General features: G+C 43.4%; 1 protein-coding gene across 14 annotated transcripts in view; it reads left to right on the top strand.

The window, feature by feature from the left end:
- PPFIBP2 (PPFIB scaffold protein 2) overlaps positions 1 to 15,013 on the top strand; it is a 358,545-nt gene extending 343,532 nt beyond the window's left edge. For 13 of the 14 annotated variants that reach the window (XM_077460920.1, XM_077460921.1, XM_077460924.1 and 10 more), the window contains 2 exons: positions 6,915 to 6,980; positions 8,434 to 15,013. In XM_077460920.1, coding sequence (XP_077317046.1) covers positions 6,915 to 6,980; positions 8,434 to 8,502 — 135 coding nt within the window. In that variant the 3' untranslated portion in view covers positions 8,503 to 15,013. The remainder of the gene's footprint in view (positions 1 to 6,914; positions 6,981 to 8,433) is intronic. The other variant, XM_077460926.1, reaches the window with a different exon arrangement.
- Positions 15,014 to 16,106: the final 1,093 nt, after the last annotated feature.

Consider the following 16,106-nt stretch of genomic DNA (forward strand, 5'->3'; position numbering starts at 1 on the left):
AGAAATCCCCATAAATTGTCTAATCTGTTTATTTTCAAATGATCAACAGCTCCATCTAGTGGCCCTATTGCAATGCTTTCCTGAAATGTCTCAATCTCTGAATTTGTTCAAGCAGCGCTTTTTTATTAAGCGTACTAAGGGAAAAGGCCCTGTGTTGTGGGTTGCATGACCATACCGCCCCTTGATCTAAATTGTAGACTTTCTTTCTAAAAAGCCAACATCTACTGTAATGAACCAACAAAATTACCTTCTATGCGGTTTAACGGCAAATGATAAAAATAGCTATGACTAGGGCTAGTTATGGCTAAAGCCTCGTACAGGTGCTTTGATTTTCGGACGTACAATATTTTGGCATGCTAGTCTCATGACGAAAGTGAAGAGGTCAATACGAGAATCTTGCTCTTACGATTTTTTTTTTTTTTTTGTACGAAAACCGTACTAGTGAAACTAAAATGAAACGTTGACTTCATATCCGACAAAAAATGTTATAGTCTGCACATCCAGCTTTTGTCTGACGAAAAAGTGAAATCGGCTGTCGAAAGCACCGTACTAACAGTAAGATTTGCAGATGATCGGTCATTGTATCACAATTGACGTCCAAAAAACAAAGCATGTGTACGGACCTTTAGATGTATAAGCTGGTTTTATCTTCTGATGGTTTGCTGTCATGGATGTTGACTTCTTTGCAACAGTCCTGCACTGCCATTCATGTTGGGCTAAAGGCTATGCAGTAATTTAGACTAGACTAGCCACATTGGTCCCTGACCTCATTTTAGATGAAAGCAACTTTAATGCGGTAGTAAACTGGAGAAGTAAAAAAACTTTTTCCTTTTTCCTCTGCTAGGCAATGTAATAATGTGCTTGCATGCATCACATACTAGCACATTGTGTGAAACTTACCTTAAAATGAAGCCCCCCAGTGGCATGCTGTCACCACTGATGGGGCTTCCATCTTTACCTGATCCACCTTTCGCGTTTGTGGGCTCCGGTCCTTTTGAATGGCTTAGCCGCAATGATATCACTCCCGCTGTTTATGACACAGTGCTCTGAAGGAACAGCACAGGTATACCACTCCTTCAGGTGACATCACTGGCTGCTACACAAGTAAATATCTCCTAAACATTGCACATTTAGGAGACCTTTACAGTACCTACAGGTAAGCCTGATTATTGGCTTACCTGTACATAAAACATGAACAAATGGACTTTACTACCACTTTAATAAAGGAAACCTGGCATGAAAGAAAAGATTGAGATGTCAGTTGGTGACCTCTTTTACTGAAAAATGTTGACTGGCTGTCAGGCAGGCTTACCCCATTGCACCGCTACGATTAAGTTCTGGTGGGTGGGCCAAAATGCGTCAGTGGTATAGTTTAGGAGGAGCCCGATGCTGAGGCTGTTCTCATTCTTCTTCACCTGTTGAGCTGGCGGTGTGTGGCATCCTTTATTGTTTCCACAGGCTTACCACCTTGCTTTAATTACTTGAGGCGCTGACCTGGACTGAGTGTATAAATAGAGGTTCTTTAGTCATTTAAAAAAAAATTAAGTCAGCAGCTAATGTTCTAGCTTCTGGCTTTTAATAAAGAGACACTTACCTGTCCAGGGAACCCGCGATGTCCTCACCCAGGCTGATTCTTTACTGGTCTTCGGGTCCCTGGCCCCTCCATGTTTGCTGAGGAAAGCCAGCTGCGATTCCTAGCAGTTTTGCAGCTGGCTCACCTCTGAGCATGTGTGAGCCGTGCTCTGTCCTGTGACTGGTCCCACAGCCTCCTGGGACACGTCACTGGTACCAGAAGCTTGTGATGTGATTGCAGGTGGAGAGGGATGGGTGAACTTCCAGTGAAGATCGCCTAGGCGATTGGAGTAGAAGGGAGAGTGAGTAGCTGCTAGAAATGGGTACCCGCTCTCTTCCCCCAAAAAAAGTGTTTGGGGGGGGGGGGGAGCATAGTGGAACTTACCTGTTAGGGTGAAGTTCCACTTTAAGGATATTAAACCATACTTTTATTCTTGTTATGTGTTGGTGACTAAAAGTACTACAGACCTGTCCACTCAAAAGTTAACAAGCTTGGTGGACTTGAGTCCATTTCTGGCTTCTTATATGTCCTGGATGCTAGAATCCCAATAGATAGAAAAAATGTTCAGGTTTGCGGCATCTACTTAAGCACTGTATTATCGGTTTTGCATGGAACGATTCTTTAAGGTGAGTGGGTCAGTTAAACCGTGTAAGCTACCATTTTGAAGAGGAAGTAGTAAATGAGAAAGGAGGAGCGCCCGGGGTGCACCAGGTGCTCCTCCTTCCTTGTTTAAGTTTTGCCTAAGCTGAAACGATGGCTCCAGGGGCGTAACTATTGGAGGTGCAGCAGTCGCGACCGCAACTGGGCCCTGTGCTGCAGGGGGCCCATGCAGCCCCCTCTACATATGGCCGGCAGCAGCATAGGCAGCTAGGGGTACCAGTGCACCATGCACACGGGTGGCTGGAGGTGGAGGGTGACTAGCAGAGCTCCATGCTCGACTATCGCACTGGCTGCTCTTTAGTTGTGCATTCCCCGCATGACCTGTGTCCTTGGCTTGCTCCTCAGAATACCCCTCTCCTGCTCCATGCATTGCCGCTCAGTCCGATGTCTGTTCTCCCCAGCCAGAGTCCCGCCCCCCCCCCCCCCCGGCCCACACTGCACTGCATACTTCTCCCGGGTAAACAAACTTTAAGCACACAGATGCAGTGCAGCCCTATGGGAGCCGGCTCCCGGAGGACACTGCAGGCTTGTCTGCCAGCCCCCTCCTCCCCGTCATACACAGGTGATGAAAGGTCTTTCTGGGAGATATGCTGATCACCCGTCCAGCACACTGGATGGAGCCCAGGCCAACATGGATGAGTGCGCGGCCTGCAGCTTGGTCATGGTGAGTGAGAGGACCCCATCCCCCACACACCATTACTTACCCCCTCCATCTCCCCCTGGGGACAGGGGCCCCTTCTCACGTGGGGACAGGGACCCCTTCTCACCTGGGGGCAGTAACTTCATCTGCCCTGGAGAAAAGGACCTCATTTCTTCTGGGGACGGGGACCCCATCCTGCCTAGGGACAGTCCCCCAATGGGGCACCTAAAAATTAAAAAAAAATAATAAAAAAACTACTGATGCCAGTGTTGGAACTACAGGGCTCACAAAGGTCATACCTGTGACCAAGCCCTGGAATTCCACTGCCGGACTCGGAGGGAAGGGCCCTGGCTGGGGTTCAGGGGGGCCCTTCTTGGTTACTTGCATTGGGGCCCTGAAGGTTCTAGTTACGCCACTGGATGGCTCCGTCATACCAGTAAGATACAGCCCAAACCTCCAACGGGGAATTGGCACCACCACTCTGCAGAACCAACAAAAAAAAAATGGCAGTAACCAATTTAATCAGTCCAGTGCGGTCCCTGGGTCAAACTAGTTATTTAGAAAAGGAGGTCAGTAATGCAGCCTTAATATTTCTCTCAGAGCAGGTTTCCTTTAAACTTACCACTATGTTTTTGAGAGGGAACCATAGCAGCGCTTGGAGTCAACCAATGCAAGTGAACAACATGAGGATATCTTACAAACCTAAAAACCATCATGTAGATCGGGTTCAGGCTAGTACCGAAAGGCAGGAATGCTGATCACTAAGCTTTTTGCTATCAGTGCTGCCTACCTTGACTGATAAGTGTGCCTGGATGTTAAAATCCTGTACTAGACCCACCTCATCAAGTCCCATACCGGCATCATCGTTGGCTACGCCAGTTGTCCCCGCACAGGGCAAGCTAGTACAGGGTGAGGCAGTTATCCTACCTTGGCTCACTAGAATTACTTGGCATTGAGGAAATTTATTATAATTATTCATTCAGGCCATGAATGGCTCCACTGTTTGTATCTGGTAAGTAAACTTTAGATAATGGGAACACCAGATGGAATACATGAAAAATAGACGGTATTATTGAAAAGTCAAATCATCAGACTGTATGTACTGCGCATATATAGGTTCAACATACAAAGCTAAAACACCAGGAGATAAGGATAGTTATTTTATTAAGAGACTAATGCGATTTGAAAATGCAGTCACATGGCTTGAAATAACTATCCTTACCCTTGTATAAAGCTTCTTAATTTGAGCCTTTTGTCTATAATTTATGTGTGATTTTAAAAGAATTTGTCATTTACAATATAAAAACGATCTGATAAAAGAAAAGTAAAATTTGTAAAGTGAATCTAGTTTTCATTCATCTAGTGAGGTTACCAATGAGGGTTAAATGCTTAATTGGTTATCCTGAATAACATTCTTTTTCATACACTTACATTTTTACACTTGATGTGATTTGTCTTTTGTTATCAGTCTATTTCTCATTCATAAGACCGATTTTATTTCAGCATGTTTTTTGCATGTTTTTTTTTAATTATTTTAATTATTCTGTGACCATAGTTGTCCATGTACTATAAAATACAATTTTATTTTTCCTTTTGAGTTACAAAATGAATACAAGGACAAACCTGAGCAAACTATTCAATTAGTATAAAATTAGGCAGGCTCTTGCACTACATAGTTGATGGTAGATCTAAAGCAGGGGTGCTCAAGCTTTTGAAGAGTGAGGGCCACTTAGTGGTTGTAAACCCTTATAACCCACTTTGACCTACAGGTAAGCCTAGATTAAGGCTTACCTGTAGGTCCAAGAAATATCTCCTAAACCTACACGGTTTAGGAGATATTTGCCAAAAGGCAGGCAAACTGAGCGCGCCGCTGTTAACGGCGATATGCCAGGAGTGGCGGCTCCCGTGCGCATGCGCGGGAGAGACGTCATCGCGGCTCCGTCGAATGACAGCGCCAGAGCAGCAAGACCCACCAAGAAGATGGAGGCTCTGTACACAAGGGGACAGCGGTGACTTCACTGGCTCCTGTGTCAGGTAAGTGACACATAATGGACTATTATGCGATGCATAGTAGTCCATTATGCTTTACCTTTGCAGGGAATCGGAGAGGAAGTAAACCCATCAGTGTTTACTTCCACTTTAAAGTGTAAGTAAACCCCCCTATTGAGGACACAACCAATGGGAGTGTTACATTTCTGTTTTATGGATGGGTTTACTTCCACTTGGTAATGAGCCACAGTGAACTATGAGGTATTACCAGCCCCCCAAACTGCAAATGTAAACAAGCCCCTACTGTCTTGTCCCCCTATAACGCTGCCTTCACTAAGGCCACTTTCACACAGGGTCGGTTGTCATGCATTTTAGCTCTAGAAATGGCCTCTGCAAAGCGTCTGAAAACCGCCTCCCATTCATTGCAGTGTCTCATTTCAAACTGGGGTGGTGCGCTTCTGAAAAGTCCTGCAAGTAGCATCTTTGGGGTGGTTTGGAAGCGCTGTATTTAGTGCTCCCAAAATGCCCTGCCCATTGCAATGAATGGGCAGCGCTTCTACAGCACCTGAAAAGCGCTTTGCAAGAGTGGCAACTTTTACTTTACTTTTTTTTTTTTTTTAAATGCCCAGCTAGCGTCCGAAAAGCTTATGCAACTCCTGCTCCCTCCGCAGCCGCCTATCGGTGCCGGCTCCATGCACTTTGATGCTCTGGAATGGCGGTTTGAGAACCTGTTGATCACAATCTGGACTTGCTGACCCTCTATCCCAGAGCATGGGCATGTGCTTCCCTGGTTTCAGGTTGTGGCCCATATCAGAGGACTCTGCGGGGCCACTGGTTGAACACCCCTGATCTAAAGGATTGTACAATCAGTTTGTGTAGTGTATAGTCAGCTTTAGACATGGGGTTAGGCATTTTATGAATTGTTCTAACACTGCTAAGCTGATTACTAGAAATAGCTGAACCAAAGTACAGCAAAACAAGAAAGGTAAAATAGAGATTACAGTGGCGTGAGATTTTCAAAGCCATTATTTTGCTGAAACATCCTTTTTTTTTCTGTGTATCATGCTTCTTATAGGCTAAGCCAAGGGTTGTCAAACTTTTCAAACAAAGGGCCACTTTATTGTCCTTGAGATTATAGGAGGGCCGGATTGTGGCCAATGGGGGTATAAAATGTCACGGGCACAGCATCAGTGAAAATAAACATGTCCTCAAGATTGGTGGTCAATAGGAGGAGGAGTATTTCCCCTATTAGTAGGAGGAAAAGTATCCCATCATTGGTATCGGTTGAAGATATAGTGCCCCATTGTTGGTGCCAGTGGGAGGAATAGTGCCCCAAGGGCCGGATAAAGGATAGCAAAGGGCCACATCTGACCCTCGGGCCGCAGTTTGGAGACCCCTGGGCTAAGCCATGGTAAATCTCATATTTAAAATCAGGGAGCTGCACTTTTATGATACTAATTATTTTTCTGTAAATACATTTGAGATTTACTGTTTGTAGTTTCCACAGAAAATGCAGCATATACATATTCACATATTAATATATTTATTATAATGTACAATATTCGGTTTGAACTGACAAAAGATTTGTATATCTTTTAATTTAGTCTCGTCATTCAGCCTCTCCTGCCAGATTTCACAACTAGGTCTGCATCAGGTACACAATAACTGGTCGGTCAGGGACCCACCCCCAACCCGCTAGATGAATAATAAATGAGCAGCAGCACACTGATGAGGTCATCCTTCTGCCCATTTAACAAGGCTTTTATAGGCTCAGAGGGCTGCCCGCTTCCTCCCTTAGTCTGAGTCCTGCCTGGGTTACAGGAGGCTAATATATAAAGACGTATTCTGGTATATGACTGTTAATGTACATTTGCATTGAATAACATTGTACAGGTCTTCTCTGCATGAATTTCATTGTCTTCTTTCATAACAGATGGTGTGAGTTTTTTCTTTTGTAGTGTCCTGTGTGTGGTGCATGGGTACTAGCTCAGTGCTGTGTGTAAAGTCGTCAAACTTCCTTCCTATTTACGAGGCTGCTGACTGATTTTACAGATGGAGCATTCAGAGGGGATGGTAAAGCAAATAGGGGCTTTTTCTGAAGGAATTAATAACCTCACTGTGAGTATTAAATCCTTTCTTCTTTCTTTCAGCTAACACTGCTTGGGATTTTATCTCAGAAGGTTCTTCCTATTGAAAGCATAATGTTTATAAGTAATACAAATTTAAATTAAATGAAATCGTTTACCCGTTTTATTAACCACCTCAATACCGGGCCTATTCTGGCACTTCTCTCCTACATGTAAAAATCATAATTTTTTTGCTAGAAAATTTACGCAGAACCCCCCAAACATTATTATATGTTTTTTTATCAGACACCCTAGGGAATAAAACGGCGATCATTGCAACTTTTTAGCTGGCACGGTATTTACGCAATAATTTTGTATAATGTGAAAGATGATGTTACGCCGAGTAAATAGAAGCCGCTGCCACAAGTGCAACCACCTGACTGGGGAGGTGGCATATTTTTGCCACTGGTTGGTTTAATTCTCCAGCATCTTCCAAGCACTGAAACTTCCATTTTGGGGGGCTGACATCTTTAAAGCTAAGAGATGAAATTGGTTTTATTATTACGGGTATTGGACAGTCGTTTTTTACACCAGAATATACCTGATGGGAGTAAGTTGACCCATTTCCTGGACTTTTGGCAGAGGATCTTTGCCTCATTTGAAAATAAGTCAGTAGCTACAAATACTACTGACTTTTGATAAAAGAACACTTACCTGTCCAAGGATTCAGTGCCATCCTCACGTGGGCTGGTTCTTCACCAGTCTTTGGGTTCCCGACACTGGCATGTTTACTTTGGGAAGCCGGCTGTGACCCCACTTGGCTACACACTGCACATGCATGAGTGGCTCTGCACTTTGTGAATGGTCCCGCAGCCTTCTTGGACCTGTGACGTGTCACCGAAGGCTGTGAACAGGGGGAGGGGAGGGAGAACTTCCAGTGGAATCACTGCAGCGATCCGACCGGGAGTGAGGAGAGCAAGTACCTGTCAAGACCAGGTACCCGCTCCTCTCTCTCCACCCCAGCCACCCCACCAAAAAAGTGCCAAAAATAAGAGGGGGAGGGTCGAAAGCAGAACTTCCCCTTTAGGGTTCGCAATTATGTTGTGCATACTACTACCCAATATACAGTATATGTGTAAAGATGCTTACTACAACATTTAGCTTGTAGGATAAAATAAAGGGCTTGTGTCGAAGGGCAAAGCAAGCTTGCTATCTGGAGCATTGTGTTTGCATTTAACATTCATTTTAAAAACCTTCTCGCATCATTCATAGTTTATTGCCAGGTGCAGTTTATTTGCAGTTGACCTCCTTCTAAGCTGCATCAATCGGCTTATGCATTTCCATTGATAAGTATAAAAGAGGGGCCGTTCTGATGCAAACAAAAGCCCATCAACACAGGCCATCATAGAGATCATAAAACCTTGTCCTACATTATTTCTGCACATGTCCAGAGGGTTGTACATGGTTATTAATACTCATATCTACATTAAATCTCTCCATTTCAGAGCATGCTGAGCCAGGATGAGCTCCTTAACAACTACAGATTTCTAACGAACTACGATTCTTGGAGATAGCACTGCAAGTTACCTTTACTGCCAGAATTAGAAGCCAAAGATTGCAATGGATGGATTCTGACCGGCAGATGTCACCGGTTGGGTAACACAGATGGAAGTGACGACCTGCTATTGGGCCTATGGCTACAAAGGACCCAGCTCAGATCTAGATTGAAGAACATGTCTACCCTCAGTTCAGAGAATGATGCATTATCCTGTTACCATATCAAATTGTGATAGGTGTAAGCTACCATGGGAAAATATTCCTTTTTCTAAAATCAACTGTCATTACTTCCTATAAATGATCACTAAAATATGGAACAAACAGTCAGCTATGATAGAAGGTATACATGAAAATGTAGTAGTTATACATTTTGAGCTGCTATATGTGTGGTCTCCCTAACATCAAGGGAGCACCATGTTTTTTTGCACAATGTATAAACATCCTTTGATTCCTCTCATTCTCCATAGACTGGACCCAGCTTTTTTCACAGCATAGTTGGCAGGTGACACTTGATTGCAAAGCAGCCTTTATAATTGTTCCTTAAAGTAGCCTCATTGAAGGCCCACTATAGGAAGAAAACATTGGGGGTTATTTATCAAAGGCAAATCCACTTTAGTGCAAAGTGCATTGCAAGTGCAGTCATTATAGATCCGAGGTAAACATGCAAGGAAAATTAAAAAAACAGCATTTTTGCTTGCACATGATTGGATGATAAAATCAGTAGAGCTTTGCCTAATTTCAAAGCTTCCCCTCAGATCTACAGCGACTGCACTTGCAGTGAAAAGTGGATTTGCCTTTTGTAAATAACCCCCATTGTATTCTTCTGGTATTCATGAAAAAAGCCACCATTTTCATACTAGCCACGTCCCTTATTTAATAGACGCAACCACTTTTTCACTTATGGTGTAAGCTACTGCAAAAACAAAGGGAGATCATACATTTTCCTGCCGCCTGTGCACAGGCTTAACCTCCCTAGCGGTGATCCCGAGTCTGGCTCGGGTTGGGATTTTAGTTCCACAAGCGATAACCCAGAGCCAGACTCGGGATCGCATCACTGGATACAAGGAGGACACTGAGAAGTTACTTACCTTGTCCCCTGGATCCAGCGATGTCCTCCTCGCTGTGTGATCGAGCTGTCCTCCGCTCGATTTCACAGTGCCCGAATGCCGCCGAGCTCCGTTCCCTGCGACGCTATGGCGCACGGGAACGGAGATTGGCGCCAAATTCAAAAAAGTAAAGTACACAAAACACACACAGTACCGTAATCTTACAGATTACGGTACTGTATTAAAAATTACACACCCCCTTTGTCTCTAGTGGTCTGTGCAGTGCCCTGCATGCACTTTTATATTATAAATACTGTTTTTTCTGTCTGGAATATGGAGATTGTCCATAGCAACCAGAAAGTGTCCCTTTTTCAGTGTTTTAGGATTTGATTACATTATTGAATAATTTTTATTATTTATTATAAACTTTATCATACCCGGGATGTCTGCTAGACTCTGGTTTGAACAAATTTATGTGAGTTATTCCTAAGAATTACAGGACTACAATCTAAAACGCCAAATTTCCATGCAAAATAATTGTACCGCTTTCAGCACCTAAAACCAGAATGAATCATACCGCCAGGGAGGTTAATGGAAGAAATCCAACCGATTCCTTCATCTACACCAGAGATATGCAATTAGCGGACCTCCAGCTGTTGCAAAACTATAAGTCCCATCATGCCTCTGCCTCTGGGTGTCATGCTTGTGGCTGTCAGAGTCTCGCTATGCCTCATGGGAGTTGTAGTTCTGCAACAGCTGGAGGTACGTTCATTGCATATCCCTGATCTACACTAACAGCGGCAGACGGGTAAATCTCCCATTGCGAATATTTGTATTTTTACATCTGGCCCCACCAGCTGTCAAAATACCTGTACAGTGTCTGCATCTGATTGGATGCAGGTGCTGTTCAGCAGACAAATTTCCCCCTGGCTCCTTTGATTTTTTAATTAAGAGATGTCCAACAGAGAGGTACAGATGAGGCCATCTACTGAACAAATGTTGTGCCATGTATGGCCAGCTTTACAGCAGCTCAAAGAATCCAACACTTCCAGGAGTGTCAGATGCCTGGTCCTTTCCTGTGCTCTATGGCACCTCCCACTGGCTGCCTGTGTCACTACAGAACAGAATCTTCAAGCATCTGTATCTCTGCAATACAGGGCAGATTACGGGGAGATATGAATTCACTTTTTTGCAGAGGGTACTTTGTTTAAAAAAAAAAAAATTCTCAACAGAATTGCTTTAACGTATAACGAAAGGCATTTTTTTTTGGTTTTGGATAGAGGGGAGAAGGATTAGAACATCTGTCAGGTTGTTTTTTTTTTTCTGCGGTCTGTGCCCCCCTGTTTTCACCCTCCCCATTTGTCCTATTTACCATTATCAGTGAAAGTTTAAAAAAAATAATAATTTTGTGTTATCCCCAGAAAATAGAGGGGAAATCTTCCAATGGGGACACAGATTTTGGTTCCCCCGGGGGTCCCCAATAGATTCCCTTAATTTGCAGGGATTCCCTCTCACTTCCTGTTTGGGCTATGGGGCAGAAAGTGAAGGGAAATACCCCCAATGGGACAAGGATGACAAAAATAAACCTTGCTGGTCTTATAACCCTTTCTTGCTCTATCCAAAATTAACAAAGTTTTGCCTATAGTTTTACTTTAAGCTTTCCTCTGGACGGTAGTTGTTGCTGAAAATGTGATGTCACCCTAGCTTAGCTATTCCCCTTTTATATATATATGTAGGTTTTTGTACATACTGTATATAGATACTGGGGGGCAAGTTTATAAAACTTATACTGACTGAAACGCTAACCAGGGGCCTTCAAACTACGGCCCTCCTGCTGTTCAGAAACTACAATTCCCATCATGCCTAGTCATGTCTGTGAATGTCAGAGTTTTACAATGCCTCATGGGATGCGTAGCTCCACAACAGCTGGAGGCCCGTAGTTTGAGGATCACGGCGCTAAGCATTTGCTTTGCGCATTTGTTTCTAAAGTACATATATGTGTTTCCTATGCCTATAATATTTATGATGCACAGTTGCAATGTTAAATAGTCCATACACTAGATGTAAGAGATTAGCTATAAGCGTTGTCTAATATTTTTTGGGATACTCTAACAGTGACATCTCTTCCATAATTCCCAACTCTTTTCCCAGCATCCTGGGAGATTTAGGTTTTGTCGCTCACCTTTTGTCTCCTTTCAATTGATTAGGCCGCTTAATGCACCACAATGGATCAAAAAGCATACCTCCTGCATTTTCAGTAACACAGCTCAATGCTAAAAAGGTTTTGGAGGTGAAGGGTGCATTGTGGAGGTGCGTTACCACGGCTCAGTGGTATATTCGGTCCATCAACATTTACTATTGACGTAAAACAGTGATAGCAAATGACAATACCTTTCTGTGTAAATGAAAGTTGTATATTTTTCTTCTAATCTTAATTTAAAAAAGAAAACTGTATTGTTTGCAGTATGAGATGTATATATTTTAGAATCAAAATGTTTTATCCGTGTATTTCTTTATAATTGTATTTTTATTATATTGGATTCTAAAAAGCTGTTGGTTACATTTTTCTGCTGAGGTCATCTGTTCAGGGGGTTTTGTAGAAATAGTGAGGCAGTAGACCTTGTAACTTTCTGTACGCTTTAAAGGAAACCTGTACTAAAAGATGCCTGGCTGTCATATTGATCCTCGGTCTTTGAATAATTTCCAATGCACTTAATGTCCTTTGGTAAACCCTCCCATGCATGTGCTGCAGCCTCTTTTATTCCTACTGATAACCGTACTCGGTGTCCCCTTAAAGTACATTTAGTAAAGGACAACTTCACTTAGGCCCTGTTTTCACTACTGTGAGTTGTTGGGCGACTTGACACATGTCAAGTTAAAACCCATGTATTTCAATGGTCCCTGTTCTAATTGGTGCGACTCAAGTCGCAACGACTCCAAAAAAAAGGTTTTTGCACTTTGTTCTGACTTTGGTGCAACTTGTCCTCACATGGTTCTAACCGGTGCATGACACCACATCAAAAATCGCATAGCAAAGTCACACCGTAAATCGCATGATTTTGGGGTCGCAGTAGTGGAAACCTTGCCTAAAGGTGAAATTGGACGATACTGAAGCCTGAGAGTCAGAATGGCAGCTAGGCAAATGATTCAGGAAGAAAATTTCAGCTATGTCAGTCTTCAGGGCCCATTCACACTATGCGGGACAGCAATGCATTAATGCAAAGTATTATCACAGGTTAAAGCTTGCAGTTTTAAAGGCAAACTATTCATTTTGTACTAATGTGTGTTGCAGTAATGTGGTGAAATGCATACTGCCAAAACATCAATGGGAATTGACCCTAAGCCCTGGTTCACATTGGTGAAATTTGACATGTCAAATCGGCAGCAATGGCACCGTCCTAATCGGTGCGGCACTGCACGGATTTCAAAAAGGAGTTCCTGTACTATCTGTTTGCGATTTTGGGGTGTGATTTCCATTGACATCTGTGCAGAAACCCACACAGATGTCTGTGAAATCTGGACTGACATGCGGGAGTGAAAATGGCTTCATTCCCAACTCAATGTGAACCTGGGATAAAACAAATTGTTACTATGCTCTGGTGTTTGCTAGATGACTATGGAGGTTGATTTACTAAAGCAGGGGTGCCCAACCTTTTGAAGTGGGAGGGCCACTTAAGCGACTTTGTAACCGGTCACGGGCCACAATGAGCAGAGCAGGCGGATGACAGGTCCGTGCAGACCGGACACAGCCCACTCTACTCTATGGGTCCTCCGATACGCCCTGATGGAAGGGGATTGATCCCCTTTTGCTTTTTTGTTTTTAGCGAATCAGATTGGAGGTAGGCGGGTATAAAAAGGACACAAATCCGTTTACATCTTCCATTTCATAGAGGTGAATGGAGGGTTAGATTGAGTTGTACTGATTGTGTGAAAAGGGCCTTTCACACTAATGCAGTGCAGTGCACCTGTGTCTGTCCTGTGGGTTAGCTACACTTTGCCATAGACTTCTATTATATCCTGCAGGTGTGGTGCACTTTATGAAAGCTCACCAAACCCGCAGGTAATAGAAGTCTATGCCTCAGTGCAGGTAACCTGAAGGTGCACTGCACCTGCAGATCAGTTCGAAAACAGCCCAGTAACCACTGCGCAGATATGCCCATATATACACTGCAATTTTAGTAATAAACTGACCTTTAAGAACAGTCTTCCTTTCAGGTATCGCCAGCTGTTGCTGTCCCTGGCAGAGTGCATTTGGTATCACTCTGCCTATGGCAAGAGATGGCGCTATACAGGAAGCATCAGCGTATACAGCTCTGCTCCACAGCTGTTTGCTTTGCAGGCTTCATTAACAACACAGATGCTCTTTGATGGCAGGTCTGCAACCCATGATCTGGGCTTGTCAATCTGCTATCCCACAGAAGGAGGTCGCGGGCCACATCAGAGGGCTCCGCGGGCCACTGGTTGGGCACCCCTGTACTAAAGGATAATTCAGGTTGCATTGGAAGTGCAGTCGCTTTAGATCTGAAATGGGGGGAAACTCTATGCTATTTTTTTATTTTCCTTGCATGTCCCCCTCAGATCTACAGTAATTGCACTTCCAAGTCCACTTGTAGTGCAAAATGGATTTGCCTTTAGTAAATAAACCCCCATATCTTAGAGAAACTGGTCATCCTTTGGCTTATTCTTCTAAGCAGAGAAAACTGATACTCCGTGAAACTGATACTCTGATACTTTAGTTTGCCATTTATTTTCAAACCCTCAAAATATCTTTTGACCCTGAAGGACATCATTTCCACTTACCTTTGCAGCTCTAGGTCTGAAATGTCAAAATTTTATCTCTCTAAACAACACTTAAGTTGCACTGCACTGTGCTAACTGACTGCCCTAGCACCACATAATGCTCACTGTCTTGCCCTGTCACTATATTTGATCACTTACTGTATTGCCATGCCGCTACATACTGCTCATTGTCTTATTCTGCCAATTCATACTGCTCACTGACTGCCCTGCCACTACATACTGATAATTGCACTACCCTGTCCTTCCATTACATAATGGGCTCAGTACCTTGCCATTGGCAGTACATACAGCTCATGATGTGCTCTGCTCTGCTACTAGGTACTGTGCGTGGCCCTGTACTTAATTACTACTGCCTTCTGCCCTTTCATTGCATGTTACTCACTGCCCTGCACATTCTTGTTCCTATATAGCACACACTCCACCACTGTGCACTGCCATTTCTTACTGCTCACTGTCCTCTGCACATTCTCTATATACTGCCCTGCATATTGCAAACAGTAGTACAGATATTTGCACAGAGTTGGGGAAGGGAGGAGGGCCCTGTCAGGTAGGTTGTATGAGGTCACATGATTTCTAATGGCAGCTCTGGCATCATCACTTCACATGCATGAGCAGCAAAGGGAAAAAAAGGAAAAAACAACTACACACCAGCTCAGATAGGGGGTGCTCCTAGCAGAGGGAATTGGAGCAAGTAAGCTCTACCTGTACTCCATGCACTGGTGCTGATGAGTCGGGGTACGTAAGATGTGCAGTCATAGGGAGCAGGAGCAACAGAGCTGTGCTTAAACTGCCTAAGAGCTAGTTTACACTTGCTTCAAAACATGGCTTTGGACATGCTATGTTAAAGCTCCCTGAACGCCAGTCAAAGCTCCTGTCACTAAATAAAATGGTTAGTTTACAGTCCTTACACCTGCCTTTGCTTGGTGCTTCAAGCGAGTTTTGCCATAGACTTCTATGGAGGTGCTGTGAAGCACCAATTAAGCTACATGGGGTATCATTTTTGAAGAAAAGCAAAAGCAGGTGTAAGCTAACCATTTTATTTAGTGACAGCGTTCAGAGAGCTTTAACAAAGCCTGGCCGAAGCCTTGTTTTAAAGCAAGTGTAAACTAGCCGTCCATGTGTGTTGAAGCCAAAGCACTTGTAAATGAGTCCTTACAGGAAAGCCCACAAAATCGGGCTTTTCCAGGGGAGTAGCTAACAAGGCAATAATTGGAGAGAAAATAAAGAATTTACTGCACAATCCTCCTTTATACAATCTGAGATACCGTAAGTATTTCTGCATTAATCACTAGACCAGTAATTAAAACAGAATTGTACTTTCAGACTGAGTCCAACTCGCTGTTCGATGTCTGAATAAAGTATCTTCACTCAAGGCAACTAGCCCAACAAATATTATTAGTAGGTGTATATAGTGCAGCACTAAATATAAATCATATAAATAAATCATTGAAGAACAAAAATATATATACATTTATTTATATATACTCATGAAAAGTTCATATTTGAAAAAGGCGAGTCCAAGTGTTCGTTGTTTAAATAATGATTAGTCGATCACCCAAGTGAAAAAGAAATGCTCACTGAACACCTTCTGCCACCAAATGGAATTATAAGGAGGCTTACCAGAACAATTGGACCCTAGTTAGCATATACCAAATGGGTCAAGCAGGCAATGGCGTCACAACACCTAAATATGGAGACTTCAGTGGAATCTTCAGAAAATACAGACAGCCACCGAAGCCAATGTAATGGTATTTGAACTTGTAGGGCTTTTCAGA

Source organism: Lithobates pipiens, unplaced genomic scaffold (genome assembly GCF_037356315.1).
Source record: "Lithobates pipiens isolate NorthernLeopardFrog02 unplaced genomic scaffold, aLitPip1_a1.2 Scaffold_10, whole genome shotgun sequence".
Lineage (NCBI taxonomy): Eukaryota > Metazoa > Chordata > Amphibia > Anura > Ranidae > Lithobates > Lithobates pipiens.